The 26,658-nt window shown below is 42.1% G+C and overlaps 1 protein-coding gene across 3 annotated transcripts in view; it reads right to left on the minus strand.

Moving 5' to 3' along the window:
• SEC31B (SEC31 homolog B, COPII coat complex component) overlaps window positions 1-26,658 on the minus strand; it is a 319,647-nt gene that overhangs the window by 80,945 nt on the left and 212,044 nt on the right. For all 3 annotated transcript variants that reach the window (XM_029609056.1, XM_029609055.1, XM_029609057.1), the window contains 2 exons: window positions 25,981-26,160; window positions 1,388-1,598 (listed from right to left, as the gene is read on the minus strand). In XM_029609056.1, coding sequence (XP_029464916.1) covers window positions 1,388-1,598; window positions 25,981-26,160 — 391 coding nt within the window. The remainder of the gene's footprint in view (window positions 1-1,387; window positions 1,599-25,980; window positions 26,161-26,658) is intronic.

Here is a 26,658-nt window from a genome sequence, read left to right on the forward strand (position 1 = left end):
AAAGTTAAACTTCAAATCGCGCAAAAACGCCCCCCCCCCCCCCGAAGCAAACGGAGAGCCGGCGCAAAGAGAGAAAGCCGGCGCAAGGGAAAAAACCAGCCGCTTTTTTTTTTTTTTTTTTAACTGCCGCTGTCCCCGGTCCTGAGGCTCCTGTTTCAGCGGGGGTGAGTGAACCGGGCTCCCCGGTGTCACCCCCAACGCTGCTACTGCACCAGTCGGGTCCTCGACCCTAGCAGCAGCCTCAACCAGGGGGGGATGGTCCCCTCAGAACCTTCCAAAACCCCCCTGGTAGGCAGGACAGGCGGGGATCTTCACTCTTCACACAAAATTTTTTTTTTTCTTAAACTTTTTGTAAGACCAAACTACTCAAACTAACCAACCCTGCTATCTAACAGACCCCAGGGAACCAGAGGCTGTGACCAAACCTGCACCATCTACTGGAGACAGAGTAAGACTGAGGGGCTGTGAGAGGCAAGTTGCCATATATGGCTAAGCCCGACGGATCTTGCTCTGTCTCCATCTACTGGTGCGGAGTCACAACCCAGGTGTCCTGGACTGATCCTGGTACGTACAGGGAACTGGGGATTCAGGATGCTTTCTGAGTACATGCTCTGCCATGAAATCCTCAGCTTGGAACTCTCCACATGTTATAGCTAATTCAGCCCTGCTTGTCAAAAGAGAAAGTATGTTTGCTTATTGTAAACAGATTTCTCCATATAGAACAAGATGAATTAGCCATGCTTAATACCCACCCACCTCCCTGGAGAGTTGGATGCCTAGCTAAAGCTAAGCTTCACAATCAACTGAGGGGCTCACGAAGCAGCACGCATGAGCGCTCTCACACATGCTCTGTAGATCAAAAGCTCTATGAGCTAGAAGATCAAGGGGTCTACTATTCAGCGCTGGACGACATTACCCAAGTCATGGCAAATTCATACAGCTGTTCATGGAAAACCTCATTTACAGTAAGCAAACTTACTTTTGCACAGTTTGTCCAACCACAGCTGCTGCTAACAAGTTCTTCCCTACTCAGATGAGGAACTGTCACTTACAAACTTCCTTCTTAGAGTTTCCACAATTGCCACCACCTTCTTGTTAGGAACTATCACTTATAAAGAAGTATGCAGTCTTAAAATGAAACATTTGGCTTCATGTAATTGCTGCAACAGAAAGAAGGAAGCCTACCTCCACCCTGCTAATACCCACCAAGGACTAAGCAGGAGCAGGCTACTGAGCTCATATGATCCTAAAGTTAATCAAAAGGATGTAGCACTAACACCTGTGAAAACTGATTGTCTCAAAAACCCCACACCCTGACAAAGTTCCTGTGGTTCAAGACTGATGGTAGAACATGGTAGAATTTATTATTCATTCCTCAGACTCTTACCTGACATTGCCACTGTCACCGGGTGCTGGAGGTAGGTTGGTGGTGATGGTGCTGCTGCTGCTGTTCTTGAATAGCTAATGGGGGCTGATTCTGTGGTGCTCAAGAAAGAGATCCTTGGATGAGGAGCCAGTGATGCTGGCTGAGGACTAAACAAAGCTGGCATTGATGGCAGAGATGGAATTTGAGGGGTGACAGAGGGTTGACATAAAGCCTGGAAAAAAAAAATCAGAGGTACAGATGACAGCACAAAAATTGAAAAACAAAGCGTCATAACAGACTAGGTCATACAGTACGACTGGTATAACACAGGATGGTGTAGACTGATTTCACAATTTCTCCTATCTTCACTTTCATTAGTTTTGCATATATGTATACTAATGTCCAGAGATTATTTGCCAGGCCTTGATTAGCAACTAGCTGAGGGTGAAAGTCAGAGCGTGGTGATAAATGTTGTTCACTCTGAAAAAAAGATGACAAGCAGCATGCTTCAAAGATTGGTCCCAGGGTCTGTTCATTTTGATACCTGTCTGTGCTATATTGCAGAGATATTAGGAAGAATAATGTGTCTTTAGTTGACACAAAGGTCTGTAATATAGTGGATACGCCTGAGGGATTAGACAGGCTGACATGAATTAAGAAAGCTTGAAAAGTGATTGACTGCTTGGCAGTTCTGGAGTCCTTTCCGTCTGAAGGATATAGACAGAGTTGAGGCAGCCCAGAGAAGGGCTACAAAAATGGTGCAGGGTCTGCATCAGAAACCCTGAGAGATGAAACCTAAATATGTTACTCTACCCTAGAAAGGAGAGAAGGGGAAATATGATAGATATTCAAATATCTGAAAGGTGTTAGGTTGTAGGTTTGTCATGTTATTCCACTTGAATGCTCAGAAATAGTAGTTAAAAAGATAAGTAGAAACTATGACACTCTAGAAAGAATCTGTTCAAATCCCCCACTCCTCTCACACATATCCTATAGGAAAATTGCCAACTCTGCTCGCAACCTGTGCTCACCCAAATCATTCACCAACTTTCAAAAGTTGAAAAGTTGGATGATGAACCACCCCCCCCCCCCACCCCAAACACACACACAAGTGCCTACCTTCACCTTAAATTTGCTTCAGATAGATCTATATATTTAGAAACTGAAAAAGGATGGGTGTGTATGTGTGTGGAGGGGGGGGGGGGGGGCAGGCGACACCTGTCCAGTAATCATAGAATGTGCTGTAGGTATTTTTCCTCTCCATAAAGGGCTTACAAAACGGGAAACTAACTTTCAAACCTAATCATGGTACTGGATTTGCAGTTTCTAAAATAGAGTAGTTCTGCTCTGAAAGCATGCCCATGTTTCATTAAGCATGAATATTTGAAATGCAATGAAAGTACTTACTTTATTTTATAAACATATGCATGTATTTTATGCATGAAAAAATATATAACATGTAAAAATACTTATTTATACACAGAGGCAGGTTTATTTTAAAGAATACACTCATACTGTTTTGAAAATACTTACTTGTGCATACTTGAAATCATCAATGCCGATACCTCTACCAGTTCACCCAGTCATTCTCCAGTTCACCTGGACTCTCTAGTACTTTGCCCTGAATTCCTCCCAGTTCACCCAGATTTCCTACCCAAAAATTGCAGACAAACCTGATATCACTTTTGCTGTTCAATTAGCAGGGGTAAAATTTTACCGATAATTTATAATGCATAAATCTCTTATAAAGCACCAATTACCACACTTCCCTTTGACCCCACTTTAGAATACATACCCTAGACCATCTCTTTTTTTTTTTGCTAGTCAACGTGCGCATGAAACCGAAAATACACATACTTTCAATGTTTATAGAATTTTATGCAATTACATGCTACTTAGGTTGTGTTTATGCTATTTTTCCATGCATAACCCCTTTGAAAATGTATTCAGAAGTTTGTACCTGAGGCAATGGCGGGTGATATGACTTGCTCAAGGTCTCAAAGTTTCAGCAGGATTTGAACCTGGTTCTCAGCCCACTGCTCTAACAACTAGGCCACTCCTTCACACCATAAAGAGTTGTGAAGACTTTTTGACATCTTTGGTTCAGATTAGACAAAAGAATAAAGTCCTTTTGCAGTCCAAGGTGTGCAGTGCTGCCTTAGCACTGTGTGAATGAGGTCTTGGGAAAAATAGGAACAGATGGGTGCAAGTGAAAATATGAAACTAACTTTGGTAGAAATTCCACTTACTGTTCTGACAGAGAAGACTGCCATCAGGAAGACTACTTTCAAAGTTAGATACTTTAGGCTACAGGAGTGAATAGGCTTGAACGACAGTTGCTTAAATTGAGCCAAAACCATACAGATTCCATAATATGATAGGTGCTTTCATGGGGAAATTTCACATAAAGCAGATCCTTCATGAAGTGCTTAACTATGTGCAGGTACAAACTTAGATTGAAGCCCTCTGGGGATAGGGAAATTCCTACAGTACCTGAATGTAAACCGATGTGATATCTCAGATCGAATGTCGGTATATAAAAACAAATAAATAAATAAGACAGTCTTCCCCAGTTTTTTTTAATTTTAATTTTTTTTAGATTTATAATTCTGCTTTTAGCACACTTTTTTCAGCGCATCAAAGTGGATTGCATTCAGGTACTATAGGTATTTCCCTATCCCCAGAGGGCTTACAATCTAGGTTTGTACCTCAGGCAATGGAGAGTAAAGTGACTTGCCCAAGGTCACAAGGCTGTGACCTTGAGCAAGTTCCAGGCTGTGGCATGCTGTGATAGCACTAAGATGAACTCTCATACAATTTGTCACAAGACCTGATTTAGATAGATGAAGTAAATAGTAAGAAGATTTTGAACTGGACATGAGAGCATGAGATAAGCTCAAAGTGAAGATATAGGTGAAAGTGTGACCTATTAGCATATGTTTAAGTGCTTATAACACCATACTAAATTGATTCAACAATAAATATGGGGAGTGCCATAACAAATGGCAAAGTGGATAGTACAAAATATATTAGAAGTCAGTGTGGAAGTATAGGCAACATGTGCTGTGTTTGGCAGGCTGTGATGGCAGTATTGACTAACAGCTGGATTGATCTATCAGGCTGCAAGTTCTGCAATAACTAGAAGTCCTAGTATGAACACAATTGTTCATATTGCAGAGTCTATCTGGCAGGCTACACAGAAGACCAGATATTTAGGCAATAATTATGCCTGTACCGTTGGCTATTTAGATAATACCAGAGCTTTGTGGTTAGAAATGAGAAAGATGGATTGTAGGAGGAAATTATGAGGGGATCTTGTTTGCTCATTTACCCAAGATAAAGTTCAAAGAGAGAAGACCAAAAAGTTCTGGATAAGGAGAAATCTTTCAGGTTATGCACTCAGGCTGGAAGCTTAGTTTATTTCTTCTTAGACTGCCTTTCTAATATAAAATCAAAGCTGTTTACAATTAAAATACAATCTTTACTAATAAGCAAAAATACATTAGCAGTGTGGACAGAACAACTGGGCAGACTGGACGGGCCGATTTTTTTTTTTTTTTTGCTGTCATCTATGTTAGGCTTATTTTTCGATATTCACTCATCCAATCCTTCATGCCATATTTGGCTAAATGTACTCACCATGTTTTAGAACAGCAAATCAAGTCATTACAGAAAGGCAATCTCTTCGGTAGTGAAAGTAAATACCATCAAATGTTTCTTATTCTCATAAACTACAAGTCCATTAAGCTTCCTCCCCAATTAATTATTCAGTTCAAAGGGTCTGAGCCTATTGGAGCCCCTCCTAAGATAGTACAAAAGCAAGCATGAGATCACACATTCAATGAAAAGACCTTTCTTCTGTACCTGCTCCAGTGTCCATTTTGTGTTAGCTATCTTGAATGCACAAACTCCATCTTGCTGCTGAAGCCCTGAGCCAAGTAGGGACATAGCAAGCTCAGACTTTGGAATCTCACTGTTGGTACACCTTTGTACAGCATTTTAGCAGTGATGCAAGTTTCAAAATACCCACACAGTGGGGCAGAGCAAGAGGGTTGCTACTGTTTAACATGAATCAGATCCTTCCATGTTCATCTTACAATTCACAGTAACTTCAATTTCTTGTTATAGTAGCAAATTTGCTTGGAGGATAGATACAAGGTGAAACTTCAGGAGTTTCCCCACTGAGACCATCATTGTTGGACTAAACAGGCCGGTCCAGTGGGGATATTTTCCTTGTAGGAGCTGGGGGTGTACCTAAGTCATCCAACTCTGGTTCTGTGTCAGGATGGTGGAGCGCAACGGAAGAACACAGGGAAGAATATCTGGTGAAACTGAGGGAGATGAAGAAAGTAATCAAGAAAGCAAAAAATCAGGCAGAAGAAAGGATTGCCAAAGAGATAAAGTGAGGTGACAAACATTTTTCAGATAGATCGGAGAAAGGTCCAAAGAGGTATAGTGAAACTGAAAGGTAACAAGGATCAATGTGTGGAGAGGGATGAAGAAATAGTGGAAATATTATACAACTACTTCAGTTCGGTGTTCAAAGACCACTCTGGAGGTGGTCTGTCGCTAGTTAACAAGGCTGTGGATGGGAGTGGAGTAGACAAAATTCCATTTACAGAAGAGAACGTATGGGAAGAGGAAAGAAAACAAAGTGGACAAAGCCATGGGGCCTGATTAGATTCATTCCAGGATACTGAGGGAGCTCACAGGGGGCTGACAGGTCCCACTGTGTGACCTGTTCAATAGATCCCTGGAAAAAGGACTGGTACTGAGTGATTGGAGAAGAGTGGTGGTGGTCTTGCTTCACAAGAGTGGGAGCAGAGAGGAGGCTGGAAACTACAGGCCTGTTAGCCTGACCTCGGCGGTGGGAAAATATGTGGAGACTCTGCTGAAGGAAAGGATAGTGAGCTATTCACAATCTGGTGGGTTGCTCGATTCAAGGCAGCATAGATTCACCAGAGGAAGGTTGTCAGATAAATCAGATTGATTTTTTTGATTGGGTGATTAGAGAATTGGATCAGGGAAGAGCATGCGATGTGATTTACTTGGATTTTAGTAAAGCTTTTGATACAGTCCCACATAGAAGACTCATGAATAAAATGAGAAGCTTGGGAGTAAGCGCCAAGGTGTTGACGTGGATTACAAACTGGTTCACAGATAGAAGACAGCGTGTGATGGTAAATGTAACTTGCTCTAAAGAGAAAACAGTGTTAAGTAGAGTGCCACAGGGATCGGTGTTGGGACTGGTTCTGTTCAATATTTTTGTGAGCAACTCTATGGAAGGGACAGAAGGTAAAGTTTGTCTATTTGCAGATGATGCTAAGATCTGCAACAGAGTGGACATGCTGAAAGGAATAGGGAGAATAGGTCGTGATTTAAGGAAGCTTGAACGGTGGTCGAAGATATGGCAGATGGGATTCAATACCAAGGAGTGCAGAGTAATGCATCTGGAATATGGTAATCAAAAAATGCTCTATGTGATGGGGTGTGAAGGGCTGTTGTGCACGGAGCAAAAAAGAGGGACATTGGGGTGATAGTGTGTAGTGTTCTGAAGATGGCAAAACAATGTGACAAGCCAATAGCAAAAGCCAGAATAATGCTGGGCTACATTGAGAGAGGATTAACCAGTAAGAAAAAGGAGGTGATAATCCCCTTGTATAGGTCCTTGGTGAGGCCTCACCTGGAGTACAATGTTCAGTTCTGGAGACTGTATCTCAAAAGGAACACAGACAGGATGGAGGCAGTCCAGAGAAGGGTGACCAAAAGTCTCCTCAAATGACTTATGAGGAGAGGTTGAAGGACCTAAGTATGTATACCCGGGAGGAGAAGAGGTGCAGAGGATATATGATATAGACCTTCAGATACCTGAAAGGTTTTAATGATGTACAATCCTTTTCAGTTGGAAAGAAATCAGTAAAACTAGGGGTTACAGAATGAAACTCCAGGGAGGACAACTCTCAATTGTCAGGAAATATTTCTTCACAGAGAGGGTGGTGGAATAGCTTTCTGGAGGAGGTGTTAAACAAAACAGTAAAATATTTCAAAGGGGCATGAGATATACACTAATGGATCCCTTAAGGCTAGAGGATGAGAATAAAGAAAAGAGTACATGGGGGTAAGCTTGCTAATGTGACAATTACTACCCTTAATCAATAAGCCTTTATGCCATTGATGCAACTCCATCACTGTTCTCTGCTTCAACAGCAGGAGGGAAAAGAGGAAAAGGAGAATTAGGGTCAGACAGCAATCAACAAGGACACTGAATTGTATAGTCTCGGAAAACAAAAAAGCATGGGGTTAACTTGCTGATGCAGCGGTTACTACCTTTAACCAATAAGCCTGATATTTTTCATGCAACTCCAACATTGCTCTTGCTTCAGTGGCAAGAGGTAACAGGGAATTTGACTCAAACAGCAACCAACAAGGGCCCTGACTTTGACGGTCTAGGAAATTGATAATTATAAAGGTGACTTGTATGGCGCAGTAGTTACTACCATAAGCTTGCTGGGCAGACTGGATGGACCGTTTTCCTTTTCTGCTATCATTTCTATGTTTGTCAGTCCCAGCAATTTCTGCTGGAACTAGAGATCACCTACAGTGAGATGAAATGCATTAGGGGAGAGGCTGTGTCCGCCTTGAACAGAAAAGTGGAACCCAGAGAAAAGATGAACAGCTGCTCCATTTCAGTGCTCAGGGAGCCTTGTTAGCTAGCACAGCACTTTGGAGATTAATTGCCAATCTCTTCAGATCACTCCTAAGACTTTATGAAGCACTTGTCAGATGTTTTAAGGGTAAAAAAGTAGGTGACCATGATACCAGTTGACTGCTGGAAGTGTGCCTGCTCCCTGTAACTTTGGGCAAGTCACTTCACCCTCCATTGCCTCAGGTACAAACTTAAGGTCTAATTTACTAAGGCTTTTCTACCATGCTGTGTCTATAGGAAAAATGTTTAGTTAAATGAGGCCCTTAGAATGTAAATCCTCTGGGATAGGGAGACACCTACTGCATCTGAATGTGAACCACTTTGAATTGACAAAATAAAATAAACAAGTGGAATAAATGAAGGAGTTTCAAGGAATAGTTATAAAAATAACTCATTTCTAGAAAATCAGAAAGTATTTCTAAGATAATTCTAATTTCAGGATCGTTAACTTTCCAATAGCTTGATAAATTTTAAAGCTTGAATAGTTTAAGGACTATTTAGTGGAATACTTGCAAATCTCCAGGGAAGGGATTCTGCCCATTGCCAAAGCATACTACACTTCCCTTTTCCAAAATCAACTCCATCTATCAGACAAAACTATATTAATGATAACCATTGTTTTAGAGGCTGACAAAGATTGAATTCTATATAAGTTATTTTGAAATCTGATACAACCTTTATGGATTTTGAGCTTAGGATATTTTTCAATGAATCTGGTTTAACTCAATGTGGTCCCTCTTTCTTCAGTACCCTGCTAAATGTAAATTACTGTATGATTGTTCAGATTTTGTTTTCTGGGACCTACAAGAGCTCCATGATTTTGTTTTCAAAATATCTCAGCAGATTGCCTCTGAACTACCTTCACTAAGTGAGATCAGCTCCCCGGGTTTATTAATCATATTTGTGTTTTACTTTTTATATATATATATATATATATATATATATATATATACACATACACAGTATATATATATATATATATATATATATATATATATAATTACAGTGGCTTTTTTCTCATATTATAAACATGGTTTTGGTGGCTTGATTTTATTCTGTTTTGGATTGCCTCTCTTGCTTCTCCCTCTTTGGTATTGTGTACTTAAACTTGGATCTTAGCTATATAACTGTGTGGGGGGGTTTGTGTTTTTGTCTTCATTTTGAATTTTTTTTTTACTAAAACACATTTTTGATATATTAATTTATATCTAAGAATAAAATACTTAATAAAGAGACATTAAAATTTAAAATAAAATTAAAAAAAAGACTCACATACTGTACAAGATATAGCAAATGTATAAGGTCTTTATTGACTGACCAGTCCCTACTACTACTATTATACATAACTTTATAGGCAGCTGTCTCAGGTAGTATTTTATGAGAACTTGTCATTTTTAAAGCACAGTCGGGGTTCCTGCATGCAGCAGCATGTCCTACAGCACAGCACAGCACTGCCATCTCCTGGTTCCAAGAGCAACAATTCAAAAGCACAGAATCCCATTCCCGCCAGAATTGAGTTCCATAAAACATAAAAGGTTACCCTCAGAGATTAACTGCAAGCAAAGGAGGACTTAGCTGAAAAACAATTTAGTCAGTACTTCCTTTTATTCTGCTATATCATCAGCTTTTTCCTTAGTCTTTTTTTCTTTTTTAATCAGATGTAACTTTTCATCTTTTCTCACCTACGGGATATGTTGGTGTCACTACAAGACCTGCAGCAACTACGGTGAGGGGGATGGGGTGTGGGAGGGCAGGGGAGGGGAGAGAATGGCCATCTTCAAAGTCATTTTTACAGGTAAATGCTGATTTACCAGGGTAACTTGGGCCTAACTGAAAGTTGCCCTCGCTCAATCTGGCTAAAGGCATGCATAGGATCCCTACACATTTTTAGCCACATTAACATGGGGAATTCTTTTGGATGCATTCACAGTAGGTCAGGGAGGGACATGGTATACATACATGGCATTTTCAAAAAGTACGCTTGCTATTTTCTCTTTCTCTCGGCCATTCACGCAAGTGAGCATGTTTTAAAACACGTATTTTAGCCAAGGAAATGTACACAGTGGCATAGTACATGTTTAACACTGCCCATGTGGTTTGCAATTACATAGGCTGTTTGAAAATTGTTCCCTAAATGCATTCCCCCCCCCCCCAAGAGAAAATCTGCCCCACCTGCTTGAGAAATGTTTATATAGCCTTTGACTATTATATTCATTGTGGTCTCAATGAAGAGAATTTTAGCAGAGCAGGCAGTGAAAAATAAGCTAAAAATATAGTTGATTTAACAAAAAATCTAAAGCCAATTAAAAAAAAAAGAAAGGGGGGGTGACCATATAGATCCACATCAAGGGGGGGTATGCTGAGCCAGTCATTTTACCCCATTATAAGTACTGAGAAGGAATTATAATTTCCCTTCTGCATTTTATAAGAAAATTAGGACTATATCTTCATGCATGCCATGATGTAAAACCAAGACTGGTTCAGCCTCTCTTTCTTGACACGTAGCTTTATAAGCACCCTAATTAAAAAGGATTTATTTAATGTGTGGATCAACTGCCTACAAATCCTCAGTATTTCTTTTTTCATAACTTTATCAATTTTCAGGCATATAACATGGGAATAAACAGAATCAAATAATAATGCAGTGAGGTACACTTCAAGAAGAATCACATATTTAAACGGTCACTAAGGGGACCTAGAGGGAAGGAGACTGAGAAAATACAAATAATTACAACTCAGAAATCATTAAGGAGATAGAGGACCCAAACAGAAAAATTAAGGTAGACCCTTAAGGGCAAAAGTGCTAAATATAATACTAAGTCAGCAATATCCCATATCTACGAGCGCCAATAATCAATGCTGGGGATGACTTTCCAGAAAGTATCAATAGTGAACCGAACAGCTAATAACAGCTGCCCGACCAGTGCCCGACACTTCATCAGAACAAGGGACCGATGCCACCTACCCAATAACTCCAGTTCTGGTGTGACATGAATAGGAAGGTGAAGGATATCAGCTATTTCTCGTGTAACTTTTGACCAAAAACATCGCACTTCAGGGCAAAACCACCACATATGAATACATGTACCTATCTGACCACACCCTCTCCAACACTGAGCAATGGCACCTGAAAAACTTATAGAATAAAATACAGGGATGTGATAGGTTCTATTCAGTAAATCATAAGCTCTACCTTCTCGTAATTATGGAAATGAGGTGGGCAGAGGTCCAAATAGCTTTCCAAGCCCTGGAGTCTAGATCAGAACCCAAGTCTTCAATTCATAAATTAATAATAAAATGGAGTTTCCTTACTGTATTTATTCCAAAGAATCCCCTGATACATAAGTGAAACACCCTTAACATAGGCATCTGGATCACTCAAATTCCTCCACACCAACCAACTGCCTTAAAGGTTTCGACAAATCAAATCTCAACCCCCCCCCCCAAAAAAAAGACATGCCTCAGTTGTAAATAAAAAGCATGAAAATCTGGGGAAGTTTCAAATTCTTCATATAAATACTGAAAAGTAAGGAAAGATCAGCATATAACTGGGCTACACAAACCAACCCTTTTTCTCTCCAAGCCTTAAATGCTGATGAGAATGTGCTACCAGAAATAGTTGGGTTTTCATAAATGGGAGCAATAAGTAAGAGGATATTGTTCCGTCACAAGTATTTTAAAACCTGTCACCAAATATGCATTGTATGGGCCAACTTAGGGCTATTCCTGCACACTCTTCTACTATTAGAGGAATCATGAGGTAGGAAAAAAAAGTATTGCCAAACTGACAGCCTCAGCTTGAATCTTCTCCAGCAACAGCCAAGACATCTCAAAAGGTTAACCATGCTTTCAAGAAGATAAGTCTGGCTACCCAATAATATATAGACAAAGATTAGGTAGTGTCATACCTCCCTGGTTCTTGGGCAGCCACAGACGACATAACCTCATTCTGGCCTGTCAACTCTGCCATATGAATTTAGACATACATTTATTTAGATCATTAAATACAGTGACCGGAATCAAACAGGGAAGATGCTGGAAAAGATACAAAAGCTTTGGCAACAGATCATTTTAAGCAAACTAATTTGATCCACCCATGAAATCGTCAAACACTCCCATGCTAACATTTTGTTTCAGATGACTTAAAGGGGCATAATTCCTCAGTAATTATTTTAACCTTCATCTGGACCTAAGTAACTGTGTAGAAAGCAAAGAAAAACCTGGAAGGAATGCATTGCACAGGAATATCTCAAGTAATAGTTTACTTCATATGGAACACTGTGTACTATCAGCACTCAAAAACCAACCAATATGAGATAATGCATGTCGTAAGACAATCTTCATGGAATAAATAGCTCACTTCCCCATAATATACTTTTTTTTTTTTTTAAATACAAAAACTGAAACTGACTTTTTTGGATTAAACTAAGTGGAGTCTGGTATCAAGATTTGTTTTATGCTATTTTATGACGTACTTATTTATGTTTTATTGTACACTGCTTTGGACAACCTTTTGAAGAATGGGGAGGCAATATTAGATGAATGAATATAGTTCTAGATTAGCTTTCAATTTGAAAAGCACTTATAATTGTACTTAAATCATTTTCACAGTTTTTGTTTCAGGTAAAGCAAGTTGCTTATATGAAAAACAGGTATTCTTTGAAGATCTTGGCTACCTTGACCTAGTCCTTTCCTGCAACTGCTCTCTCAAATATATCCACCTCAGTTCTTCCCTTCTCTGACCATCATCTGATAACTTTCACAATTAACCACATTCCTCAACAGTCTGATGACTGAACAAGACTATTGACCCCTACATCCTCTCCATCAGTGACTCCTCTCCTCCAATATGTTAGTCTGTTGAAAAAATTTCTTTTTATAGCACTATACTTTCTGAAGTCAATATTCAAAGCGCATTCAGCACTATTTAACCGGATAAGCAGGACTTATGCAGCTAAGTAATGGCTGCTGAATAGCCCTTATTGGCTAAAATGTATGTGCAAAAAAGTGGGCGTGGACTGGGCAGATCGGGGACAGAGCAAGTTAGACCTACAACATACATTTAACTATCGATTTTCAGAGTTAGGTGTACAAGTGTACATCTAAGTTAAGACACCCCACAGAACAGACCTAAGCTTAGCTGGATAGACTTACCCAGCAAAGTGTGCACATACTTGCATATATTCAGCTTCGCAGTGTCACTGAATATACATCGTAACTTAGTACCTGATTCACTAAGGGATTTTCCCATAGAGACAAATGGGAGAAAAGCCTTAATGAATCTGGCCCTAAGTCGGATAAGTTATATCCGGCTAAGATACTTAAGTGGCCAGCTTTAAATATTGACCTTCTCTGTTTTGGAAACTCTTGCTCTTCTTCCTTCCTCATCCTGTACCAAACCCCAGCCTTGCCTCATCTTCAGAATTTTCTCCCTACATTCTTGTGCTCACCCTTTAGAGCATCTCTGGCTAAAACTTTGTGCCCATGCTGACTTCATACATTTCAAATTCATGCTTAGCTACTTCCATCATATTCACTAAACAAGACTATGTCCATTTTACAAAATCCCTGGACTCTAACCTCCAACCCTCACAATCTCTCTGCCGTACTCAAATCCTACCACCCCTTCACGATCTGTTCAGAATACAGTTAACTACTTCTATGACAAGGTTACAAGATTAATCTTGAGTTCCTCACCAGATCACTTCATCCCTGTCCCTTTCTTTGTTCCCTGCCAACCTTTTTACGTTTTCTAAAATCACAAAGGAGGAAACTATGCATCATCTCGCCTTCTCCAAACTCACTATCTATTCCTCTGACTGCATTTACACCTAGTTCCTCAACTATCTCCCTGCCATCATCCCCTCAGACTGTCACGTTCTCAGTCTATCATTTTCTACTGCAACAGTTCTTGTTGCCTTCAAACAAAGGTGATCACACACTGCTTCTCAAAAAAACCCTCACTAGACCCTATCTGCTCTATTTTAATTTCCTGCCTCCCTTTCACGTCCAAATTATTAGAATAATAATTTGCTTTCAATCTCGTACTCATAATAATGCTTTGCTTTCAATCTCGTACTCATGCATTTCTGACCTACCTTCTTATCCATATGACTGCCTTATCCCTTCAGGTATATTAGACAGACACTCCCCCTCAGCCTTTCCCGTATCCATACCCCTAATTTAACTCAAGTATTTTATGTACATAGTGTTAATGTTATTTTTCTATACCTTCTATCTTTAAACTTTTGCCTAGTTCACCTGACCATTTCATTCCACCCTCCAAGTTTCGCAGACCCCTGTTACATGTAACTTTATACTTCCTTTCAGTTGCGATATATATTGTATATTTTATCCCCCTGTTATCTGTAAACCGATGTGATATGCCTATGAACGTCGGTATATAAAATTTTTTTTGTTTTGTTTTATTTTTTATTTATGCATTTTAGAATATAATCAAAAAGACTTTACAGATATTTAAATTTCAAGTTCAGTAATAATTTCTTTTGAAATCAATTACAACAATTATCTGTATTTAAAGAAAAAGTTAATAAGGCAATCTTCAAGAAGTAAGGAAAGAAACACAAGCGGTCTTAGGTAAACGTGGAATATCCAGTTAACAATTGAAAAATAAGATTAAGGACCTAAATATTTCTATTTATTTGCCGTGTTTTCCAAGACTAAGGACTCATGGGCTATAGAATCCAAAAACATTCTTAATTGTGAGACTTCAAAGAAAATACTTTTCTGATTTTGATGCATTATCTCACATCTACATGGGAATTTCAGTATCATTTTTCCCCCCATTTTTTCAATTTCAGTTTTTAAGGCAAGAAACTGCCTCCTCCTTAATTGTGTTAATCTAGAAAGATTAGGGTATATCCAAATTGGAGCCCCATGAAATTTCTCCAATCTTTTCCTCATGTAGAGGAGTATCCGGAGCACAGAGACTAAGATGTTTCGGCCGGAAGACTGGGCACCCGCTCTGTGCCCAATTCCTCAATGGCCTCATTCACCGGTTGAATATTAGGTACTGGTGAAAAGAATGCCTGGATCTGGGGTTGTGAAGGCTCAGATAAGGGAGAAGAGGTAATAACCTCCCTAATCTTTGCCTTCCTTTTTGTGTGTGGCATATCAAGTAAATAGTAAAAAGAAACAAAAGTAACCCTCAGATCCTAAACACCTCTCCACAATCTTAATTGAAAACCTTACTTCTCAAGTGGAGGTTTGGAGAGAGGATTCAAGTATTTTAAATTAAGAGTAAGTCTCAACTGCAGCTCGTCCGCAAAGTTCAGAAAGAAATTTGAATTAACTTATATTTACTTATTTAGTTGGGGAAGGAGATCAGGAACAGCAAGAGAGGGAGAGAGAGAGAGAGAGTCTTCTGGTTCAGTCAAAGCCACGCGCCTGCGGCTTGGGCGACGCACGCTCCTACGTAGACTGCATGACGTAAGTAATCTACTTTTAAAGAACCTCCCAGTGACGTCACTCCCGGAAGTGGACGGGCTCCCAGTACACAAAAGGAGGTCAGAGAGGGGGCTTCAGTTGAAGCAGGCCCCGCATAAACAGTCCTACTATGGACTTCACAGAGATGGGCAAGCCAGAATCACCCTGATGGCACTCAGGTGGACCCTGACCGAGGTGGTTTTCAGCCCAGCTTCGGAGAGGTGCCACAGATAGTCCAGTAACATTGGAGTGAGATAGGCGAAGGGTTCAAAGCCAAGCCCCTCACAGACGGTGAACCTTCTTTATTTCAGTCAGTAAGACTTTCTGGTGAAAGGTTTCCTAGAAGCTACCGGCACCTGGGACATGTCATTAGAGAGGTCCAGGGGCTGCAAGACTAGGCGCTCAACATCCAGGCCATCAAGGTTAATGCCCGGAGGTTTAGCCCCGATCCTGCATTATCAGATCGGGCAAGGTCCCCAGATGGATCTCTGACTGCCAGGTCCTGAAGGAGCGGGAACCAGATCTGTCTGAGCCAGTAAGGGGCCACGAGAATCATGGTCCCCTGGTCTTGCTGGAGCTTCAAGAGAGTTTTCATAACCAGCAGAAGAGGAAGATACATGTACAGGAGACCTGTGCCCCAATGCTGGGCAAAGGCATCCGAGGCAAGAAGTCTGTCTGTCCTGAACAGGGAGCAAAATTTGCTCACCTTGCAATTGCAGGGGGAGGCAAAGAGATCCACATCCAGCGTTCCCCGCTGGCTGAAAATCCAGGCCACCACTGCTGGATCGTACGATTCAGACAATCCGCCACCATGTTCATTGCTCCAGCTAGGTATTTCGCTCTCAGGAGCATGCCCTGCAATAGAATCTAGGACCAAATTTGCACCACCTCTTGACAGAGGAGGAATGACCCCTGGCCTTCCTGCTTGATTATCTGTCCGTATCAGGACTGCCTTATGGGATAAGCAGTCTCGAAATGCCCAAAGAGCATAATGAATTGCCCAAAGCTTCAGGAAGTTCATCTGATATAGAGATTCCTGAGCCTCCACCGATCCTGTATGGGGAGGTCATCCACATGCATCCCCCAACTGCGGGGGGAGGCATTGGTGGTAAGCACCACCTGAGGCGGGGCAAGCTGAAAAGGGATTCCCTGCTCAAGGTTGGAGAGATTCTCCCACCAGGACAGGGAGACCTACAGAGGTGCCTCGAGGTCCTGGGACACCTGTTGCCATTGAGACCGCAATATCCATTGCACCCTGCGCATGCAGATGTGGGCCAATGGTGTGACAGACAGACACAGCCATGTGGCCCAAAAGATGAAGCAGCAGACCGGCAGGAACCTGTTGACAGCTATGAACCAAGCTTGCCAGTGATAACAGGGCAAGTGCCCAATCGCAGGGCAGAAACGCTTTGGCCTGAATCGTGTCCACTCTGGCTCATGTGAAGTCCAGGTGGGGTGATGGGCAGAGATGGGGTAATTGATGACAAACCCCATAGATTAAGTCTGACCATCCAAGTGCTACAAAGAGTGAAGAGCCACCTGTTGGGAGGTGCTTTTGACCAGCCAGTCGTCCAAGTAGGGGGAACACATGTACCCTCTGACGCCTGAGGTGCATCCGCCCTACTGCCAGGCAGTTGGAAAAGACTCGAGGGGCTAAGAACAGGCCAAATGGCAGCACTCGATACTGGACGTGAGCTTCTCTCACCACAAAGTGAAGATATTTCCTGTGACCCGGGAAGATCATAATGTGGGCGTAGGCATCCTTCAGGCCGAAGGAGCAGAACCAGTACCCTCTTCTGAGGAGTGATATCAGCATACCCAGAGAGATCATTTTGAAATTTTCCCCTCTGAAGGAATTTGTCCAAGGCTCTGAGATTAAGAATAGGGTGTAGGCTCCCAGTTCTCTTTGGTATCAGGAAATACCTTGAATTGAACCCTTGACCCTGCTGGTGGAAAGGAATGGGTTCTATCACTCCTGCCATTAGAAGGGTGGAGAGCTCTGTCACAAGTATTTCCTACGGAGCGGACAAAAACCATGTTGGGCATGGGGGAAGTCCACAGGGATGTCCCTGAAATTTAGCAGATACCCTTGGTGGATGATTGTGAGAACCCAACTGTCCAACATCATGAGGAACCAGCAGTAGGCAAAGCGAAGCAGCCTGCCCCCAACCAGAAAGCAAGATGCCGGGGGTATGGTGAACTGACTCGCGCTCCTTCGTCCCAGTCAAAAACTCTGTGGCAGGAATCTGCTGGGGGACTGGCTAAGGCCTTGGGGTCCGCTGCTGGCGGGAACAACCCCTAGAACCAGCGCAGGGTATGTGAGCCCACAAGGCCGGAGAATATTTCCTCTGACGATAGAAGGATTTCCTCGAGCCTTGTTACGAGGTCTTCCTGACTGAGGATGGTGGATCAGAAGCGCTAGCCAACAGTTGCTGAAGGGTCTCATAGTGATTTTTCAATTGGGCTACCACATATCCCTGACCTTATCCCCAAAGAGATTCTCTCTCATGCAGGGCAGATCAGCCAGTTTTTCCTGTACTTCTGGCCAGAGGCATGTAGCCAGGCCATTCTGCAGGCGCCACTCTCGCCGCTGCTCAAAAACATTGTAGGTGGACCTCACCTTGTGTTTTCCCACCTCCATACCCTGCTGTACTATCGCCGAGAATGCATTTTGTTGCTGTTGCAGCAGACATTCCCACAGTTCCTGGACCTGCTTCCACAGATTCCGGTTGTATTGGGTCATATATAATTGGTAGGAGGCAATATGGGTGATAAGCATAACACCCTGATGCACCTTTCTACCTAGAGCATCCAGCACCCTGTGATCCCGGCCCGGAGGGGCAGAGGTGTGGGTGCGGGAGTGCTTGGCTTTTTTTTTTTTTTTTTCTTTGAGAGTGAACTCCACCACAATCAATTGGTGAGGGAGGTAGCACCTCTCAAATCTCAAAAAAACCTGTTGAACGAGGTAGATTGCATCTGCCTTTCTGTTAAAAGGAGGACCTGACACCAGATGTTCCCAAATCCTAAGCAGAAGTTCCTTAAAGATATCATGGACTGGGACAGCCACTCTCTCTTTCGGGGCATCAATGAACTGGAGGACTTCCAGCATCTTATGACTAGTATCCTCCTCTGTGAGGAACTGAAATAGGATGGCTTCAGCCATGGGCCGGACAAAGCCTGCAAAGGAAAGATCCTCCGGGGGAGAACTATGCATCTCATCTGGTGGAGAAGGCTCCAAAAGGAGATCACCAGAGTCTTCAGAAGAAGACTCCAAGAAATCATCTTCCCAGGGTTATATGGGGCCTCTTCCTTGCTAAGGTCCCTTGGTGGCCCACGTGGATGAGCCCTGTCCAAGCTGCTCGGTCTTGGCACCGAGGGCATCAAGGACACAGGGGCACTGATGGCCTCGAGGGTGGCAAAGGCACTGATGGCACTGATGTTCCCGACTGCTCAGGAATGTAATCGGGGAATTCTGGTCGCAGGCCAAGTGGACCCGAAGGCACTGGTGGCTGCAACAAATCTTCCTCCTTGGAGGACCCAACAAAAGGAATTGCTCCGGAGAAGAGCATCGGTGGCCACCAGGGAACAGATGGTCCCCCGGCCACCAGTTGTGTTAGAAGGAAGCTGAGTAGGATGTCCAGATGCTCTAGCAGGGAGCCGAAAGAGATGGCACAGGCTCTGGCACTGGAATGGGGGCCGATGCTAGGGGCGGTTCGATACCTTGCTCGGAGCACCGCCATCTGAACTCTGCAGTCCAGCTCCTCCTGGAAGTCCGGTGAGGTTAGGACTGATGGAGAAGGAGGAGGAGGACGAGGCATCACCAGAGCCTCCTTGGAGCCCTGAGATGGCTTGGTGCCTGGCACCGATATCAATGGGGAAAACCTAGTACTCCCAAGGAGTGATAGAGGACAATGCATCCTCCCCACAGGGTTGCTTCGGTGGCAGCACAGCGGCTGCCGATGCCGCATGGTTCCAGGGCCATGCATTGATGGCAACCGGTAACAGTGTTTGCGGCAGTGCTCAGCCCTGTTTTTCCCCGGCACAGAGGAAGTTGAAGAACCAGACGTATTGGAATGTGACATCGAAGACTGCCTATCTCCGGCTCCTCTCTCACGAGAAAGGCTGGGGGAGTGGAAGGGATGGTGTATCCAATGCTTCCCCTCAACCTCTAGGAGTCAACGCCCCCGATGCTGGAGTGGATAGATCAGACCTTTTAGATCCAAAAAGCTTTTCCATCTTATCTAGCCGGGCACGACTGCCCTTGGGGGTCATCTCATCCACAGATGGCACCTGCGGACATTGTGCGATGCCCCCAGGCAGAGGATACAAACCTCATGTGGATCAATAATAGGCATGGCCTATGGGCACTGGAGGCAGTGTCGAAAACCGGACAATGCCATAGAAGACAGCTAGCGAACAGTCTATGGCCGGTGGCCACCAAGGAGTGACACACCGGGAATCAACCACAGTGAAGGGGAAAAAGAGTACCTATCATGCTGCTGGATGGCACTGACCAGAGAAGAGCGACCTGGCACAGGAAAAAAGTGGAAAAAAACAACCGGGAACACTTCTTTTACAAAAAAAGGAAGAGCAGAGCTCTAGAACCGGAAAGCAACTCACGGAAAAAAAAAAAGAGAGACTGAAGAGGGATCCCATGTGGATGCGCGGATAGTGGCATGCTGGGCATGCTCAGTGGGCCAGTCAAAATTCTAGAAACTCTCAAGGGTGGGATCAAAATGGCCGATTCAGCAAACAGCACCGAGGAGCTCACATCAGTTGTATTACCTTTTCAGTATGCCCCATTCTAGCAGGAAATGCCAGGCTAGGGCTGTGCCTCATACCTTGGAAGATCAGATTTTGGGCCCGATGGACGCCCATGTGCTGCGGGGATCTATTGCACCGGGTACTGGCTCGCTGGAGGAATGCCGAGAGAAAGTGGAACCAGACGGCCTCCCTGAGTTTATGACAATACTTTCCCTGGTGCAACGGAATGCCCCAGGAAATCCCGCTGAGACCAGAGCTGTTTCGGTATCTCCAGAATTAGCATCGGTGGACGCTGAAGGAATTGAATTTCAGTGGTCTCTTGCTGGTGGGGCTTCAGGAGAAGACTTGGAACCACTCGAGGTCTTTGGAGAGCCTGGAGACTCTGCCAGCAATGCTGCAGTGGGGCAATTCAAGAAGAATTTTCTAGGAAAGCTTAGAGTTGAGCCTTCTGAACTGGTAAGACCAACATTATTTACCTTGGAATCGATTTGGGGGGCGCAATTCAGGAATTGAATAAAAATATTTCCAAGCAAATAAATCCTTTGGTTACCTCTCTAGCAGATTCTGTATTTAAATTAGGCCCAGCAGTAGAAACGGGCAAAAGGAGGCACTAGGGACACTAGCGCGTCTTTAGCGCCTCCTTTTTGACAGGAGCACTGGCTGTCAGCGGGTTTGATAGCCAACGCTCAATTTTGCCGGCGTCGGTTCTCGAGCCCACTGACAGCCTCTGGCTCGGAAACCGGACGCCGGCAAAATTGAGCGTCTGGTTTTCGACCCAACAACCGCCGGCTGAATTCAAATTTTTTTTTTTTTTTTTTACACTTTTTTTTTACCCTTCGGGACCTCCGACTTAATATCACCATGATATTAAGTCGGAGAAGTCGGAGAAGTCGGAGAAGAATAACTGATACTTCACACATCCAGCAGAGCTCTCTGCTACAACGGCAAGGGAGAAGAAAAAGGGTTTGCACTCAAAACGCGGGGAGTAGCTGGCTTGTTACGGCGGTTACTACCCCAAACCAAATGTGCCTGATACTTCACTTTCCATGCATATCCAGCATGGTTCTCTGCTGCATCGGCATGGGAGAAAGACTGATACATCACGCATTTCCAGCATAGCTCTCTGCTTCAACGGCAGGGGAAAAAAAAAATTAACAAACAAACAAACAACAAACAACGGCAGGGGGAAAAAAAAAACAAAAAACTGATGCTTCACGCATATCCTGCATAGCTTCAACGACAGGGGTGAAGAAAAAAAGGATTCGCAATCACAAAGCGAGGAGTAGCTGGCTTGTTACGGCGGTTACTACCCCAAACCAAATGTGCCTGATACTTCACTTTCAATGCATATCCAGCATGGCTCTCTGCTTCTACAGCAGGGGAGAAGTAAAAAAAAACCAACAAGAGCTGTACAACATAGTCTAGGTAAAACAAATAAGCATGGGTGTAGCTTGCTTATCGTGGCGGTTACTGCCCCTACTACCCCTAACTAATCAAGCTAGATATTTCACTTGCATGCAGCTCCATCACTGCTCTCTACATTAATGGTGGGGGTGGAAGGGAAATAGAACAAGGAGCTAAGAGTAACAGATAAGAATGAGAGAAAAAATGTGTGAGGCTTGCTGGGCAGACTGGATGGGCCATTCGGTCTTCTTCTGCCGTCATTTCTATGTTTCTATGTTTCTATGTACACAGAAAAGCAGTTTTTACTGTTTTTCTGTCCACTTTCCTAGTACCCGAAGAAATTAGCGCCTACCTTTGGGTAGGCACTAATTTCTGAAAGTAAAATGTGTGGCTTGGCTGCACATTTTACTTACTGAATTGCGCGGGTATACCTAATAGGGCCATCAACATGCATTTGCATATTGAGGGCGCTATTAGGTTCCGCGGGTTGGACGCACGTTTTCCGCCCCTTACTGAATAAGGGGTAAGGGAAAACGCGCATCCAATGACAGGTTAACAGTGCACTCCGTCGGAGCGCACTGTACTGTATCGGCCTGTAGGTCTGTTAGATCATCATTTAAAGTTGTCTAAAAGTGGGCTATCAACTAATGTAAATGTCTGTCTCAATCTTAAATTGGAAATGGGGAAAGTTACAGATATCCAGCATTCTATCACCAAACAAAATCAAGTTTTAACTAACAGGCTTGAACAACTGGAGAATTAGATAAGTGGGAAAAATCTCCGTATTATAAACTTTCCAAAAGACCCTGCGACATCTCCTAAGGATATGTGGAAAAAATACTTACTAAAAGTTAAGATTCCTGAGCAAACCTTGCCTCTAATGTCTAGGGTTTATTATATCCCACAGTCAAGAGTTTCTTCAGTCCAAAAGGGGTTTAATAATATATCCCAAATGGATTTACCATCGATGAATCTTACATAAGAACATAAGAACATAAGAAAATGCCATACTGGGTCAGACCAAGGGTCCATCAAGCTCAGCATCCTGTTTCCAACAGTGGCCAATCCAGGCCATAAGAACCTGGCAAGTACCCAAAAACTAAGTCTATTCCATATAACCATTGCTAATGGCAGTGGCTATTCTCTAAGTGAACTTAATAGCAGGTAATGGACCTCTCCTCCAAGAACTTATCCAATCCTTTTTTAAACACAGCTATACTAACTGCACGAACCACATTCTCTGGCAACAAATTCCAGAGTTTAATTGTGCGTTGAGTAAAAAAGAACTTTCTCCGATTAGTTTTAAATGTGCCCCATGCTAACTTCATGGAGTGTCCCCTAGTCCTTCTACTATCCGAAAGAGTAAATAACCGATTCACATCTACCCGTTCTAGACCTCTCATGATTTTAAACACCTCTATCATATCCCCCCTCAGTCGTCTCTTCTCCAAGCTGAAAAGTCCTAACCTCTTTAGTCTTTCCTCATAGGGGAGTTGTTCCATTCCCCTTATCATTTTGGTAGCCCTTCTCTGTACCTTCTCCATCGCAATTATATCTTTTTTGAGATGCGGCAACCAGAATTGTACACAGTATTCAAGGTGCGGTCTCACCATGGAGCGATACAGAGGCATTATGACATTTTCCGTTTTATTCATCATTCCTTTTCTAATAATTCCCAACATTCTGTTTGCTTTTTTGACTGCCGCAGCACACTGAACCGACGATTTCAATGTGTTATCCACTATGACACCTAGATCTCTTTCTTGGGTTGTAGCACCTAATATGGAACCCAACACCGTGTAATTATAGCATGGGTTATTTTTCCCTATATGCATCACCTTGCACTTATCCACATTAAATTTCATCTGCCATTTGGATGCCCAATTTTCCAGTCTCACAAGGTCTTCCTGCAATTTATCACAATCTGCTTGTGATTTAACTACTCTGAACAATTTTGTGTCATCTGCAAATTTGATTATCTCACTCGTCGTATTTCTTTCCAGATCATTTATAAATATATTGAACAGTAAGGGTCCCAATACAGATCCCTGAGGCACTCCACTGTCCACTCCCTTCCACTGAGAAAATTGCCCATTTAATCCTACTCTCTGTTTCCTGTCTTTTAGCCAGTTTGCAATCCACGAAAGGACATCGCCACCTATCCCATGACTTTTTACTTTTCCTAGAAGCCTCTCATGAGGAACTTTGTCAAACGCCTTCTGAAAATCCAAGTATACTATATCTACCAGTTCACCTTTATCCACATGTTTATTAACTCCTTCAAAAAAGTGAAGCAGATTTGTGAGGCAAGACTTGCCCTGGGTAAAGCCATGCTGACTTTGTTCCATTAAACCATGTCTTTCTATATGTTCTGTGATTTTGATGTTTAGAACACTTTCCACTATTTTTCCTGGCACTGAAGTCAGGCTAACCGGTCTGTAGTTTCCCGGATCGCCCCTGGAGCCCTTTTTAAATATTGGGGTTACATTTGCTATCCTCCAGTCTTCAGGTACAATGGATGATTTTAATGATAAGTTACAAATTTTTACTAATAGGTCTGAAATTTCATTTTTTAGTTCCTTCAGAACTCTAGGGTGTATACCATCCGGTCCAGGTGATTTACTACTCTTCAGTTTGTCAATCAGGTTTACCACATCTTCTAGGTTCACCGTGATTTGATTCAGTCCATCTGAATCATTACCCATGAAAACCTTCTCCATTACGGGTACCTCCCCAATATCCTCTTCAGTAAACACCGAAGCAAAGAAATCATTTAATCTTTCCGCGATGGCCTTATCTTCTCTAAGTGCCCCTTTAACCCCTCGATCATCTAACGGTCCAACTGACTCCCTCACAGGCTTTCTGCTTCGGATATATTTTAAAAAGTTTTTACTGTGAGTTTTTGCCTCTACAGCCAACTTCTTTTCAAATTCTCTCTTAGCTTGTCTTATCAATGTCTTACATTTAACTTGCCAATGTTTATGCTTTATCCTATTTTCTTCTGTTGGATCCTTCTTCCAATTTTTGAATGAAGATCTTTTGGCTAAAATAGCTTCTTTCACCTCCCCTTGCTAATCTTTTGGAGACATCTCAGAAAGAACTGATCTCTCCGGCATCACTTAGTTACATTTTTATTGGAATCTGATTGGGTCTGGATATTAAGATTATTTTTTCATCATCGTTTGGATACCTTTTTTGATCTTAAGATAAATGTCTATCTGGATCTGGCAAGACGGACACAAAAGAGAAGGAAACAGTTTTTGATATTGAGGCCGAAGATTTTGGAAATAGGATCACTATTTTTCCTAAAATTTCCTTGTAAATGTTTAATTAAGTACTAGAATGCTTCGTATATTTTCTTCTTACCTTCTCAACTTATAGTATTTCTATCCGATAAGGCTGTATTTCCAGTTACTCTATCTTCTTCTCCCATTGCCAAGGACTGAGCTAAAGGGCTGGTAAAGGTTCTGTTAAAATTGTGTATGATCCCCGTATAGCCAGTCTGATCTTTGTATTTATTTCCTGAAGTTGTGTTAGATCCCTCCCATAGTGGGCTTGGAAGAGATATTTTTATTAAATTTTACTTTGTTATTTTCTTTTTGAAATTGTAATGGAAGTGGTTTTTTCCTGAAGAAATCCTTTCTTTTCCTGTTACAACCATGTATGTAATTTATGTCTCTGCGATTACTAAAGTGTTTTTCTTGAATGTAAATGCAAAATTCAAGAAAAAAAAATTCTAGAAACTTTCACACAAGTTTTCCATGCCAGGACTACCATCCTGCTTGTCCTAGGAGAAAAGGTTCCTGTTATGACTGAAATGGACTGAGGAGGCTTCACAAAATGGCAGTTGTGCGAGAAGTCCTTCCATGTTTTGTTTATTGTCTGCATTATTTTTTTTTGTCACCTTGATCTTTTAATAGTATTGTGATTAATCAAGGAAATAAAAGTTTTTCCAAGCTTTTCCAGCATTTTGTGGGAGATCTGTTTCTGCAATATATGGTGATGTCACCCATGTGTGACTGTTCATACTGATTATCCCTGGAAACTACTGGCAATTAAAAATCATATTGATCAATTTATACTAAAATGCAGATTTAAATGATATTCATCACACATTATAGGAGCCAGGTCCATTAGCAAAACCTGCATAAAAAAGGCAAACAATGCACTGGGTCGGACCAAAAAAAAAAAAAGGGCTCCTGACAAACTGTGCACAAATTTGAGCTGGGAATATAAATACAATTCTCTGGTTAATATGATACTTCAAGGAGATAATTGGCATTTAGTGGCATACCTGTTTGGAATCCACATTCTGAATTGCTCCTTTGGACATTGTGCTACTTTTATTTACTAGAGATAGATGAGCACCAGTTGTTGTGGAAACACATGGATATAGGAAAGAGGTAGCTTGCTGACCTATCACAGCGTCTCCTTGAGCATGGAATAGGCGGTCCTGCAGCTGGCGAATTAAGAGCTGAAAGAAAGTTTGAAAACTGTAATAAATTCAAAAGTCAAAACAAGATGACAAAAGTAATATACTTTTTTTTTTTTTTGGAAGGAGAACAAATCTTATTACATGGCCCTACACCCTAGGGCGTAATAAGAAAAAAAAAAGGATTTTAAAAATACAATTTTTTTGTATAAGGCAGAAAAAACATATGTAGGACTTTAGATCTCAGATTGTAATATGAAAAATGCTTTATAAAAAAAAAAGTAAACAACTTTGCTTTCCAGAAATCATATGAGAATAAAACTAAACATTATCAATCAAAGCGAAACAAAATAAGGACAAATCATTATCTCTTGACCACAGTACACAAAATATTTCAGGAAGGAATTGAAAATGTGGAGAATAATAAACAATGAATATAATAAAAATTGTGATTAACGTGAAGAGCCCTGCTTACTAAATAGATCGCATCATGAAATCAATTGGGTGCTGGAGAAGATATTACTGCTCTGTGAGAATCCA

Source organism: Rhinatrema bivittatum, chromosome 7 (assembly GCF_901001135.1).
Source record: "Rhinatrema bivittatum chromosome 7, aRhiBiv1.1, whole genome shotgun sequence".
Classification (NCBI taxonomy): domain Eukaryota; kingdom Metazoa; phylum Chordata; class Amphibia; order Gymnophiona; family Rhinatrematidae; genus Rhinatrema; species Rhinatrema bivittatum.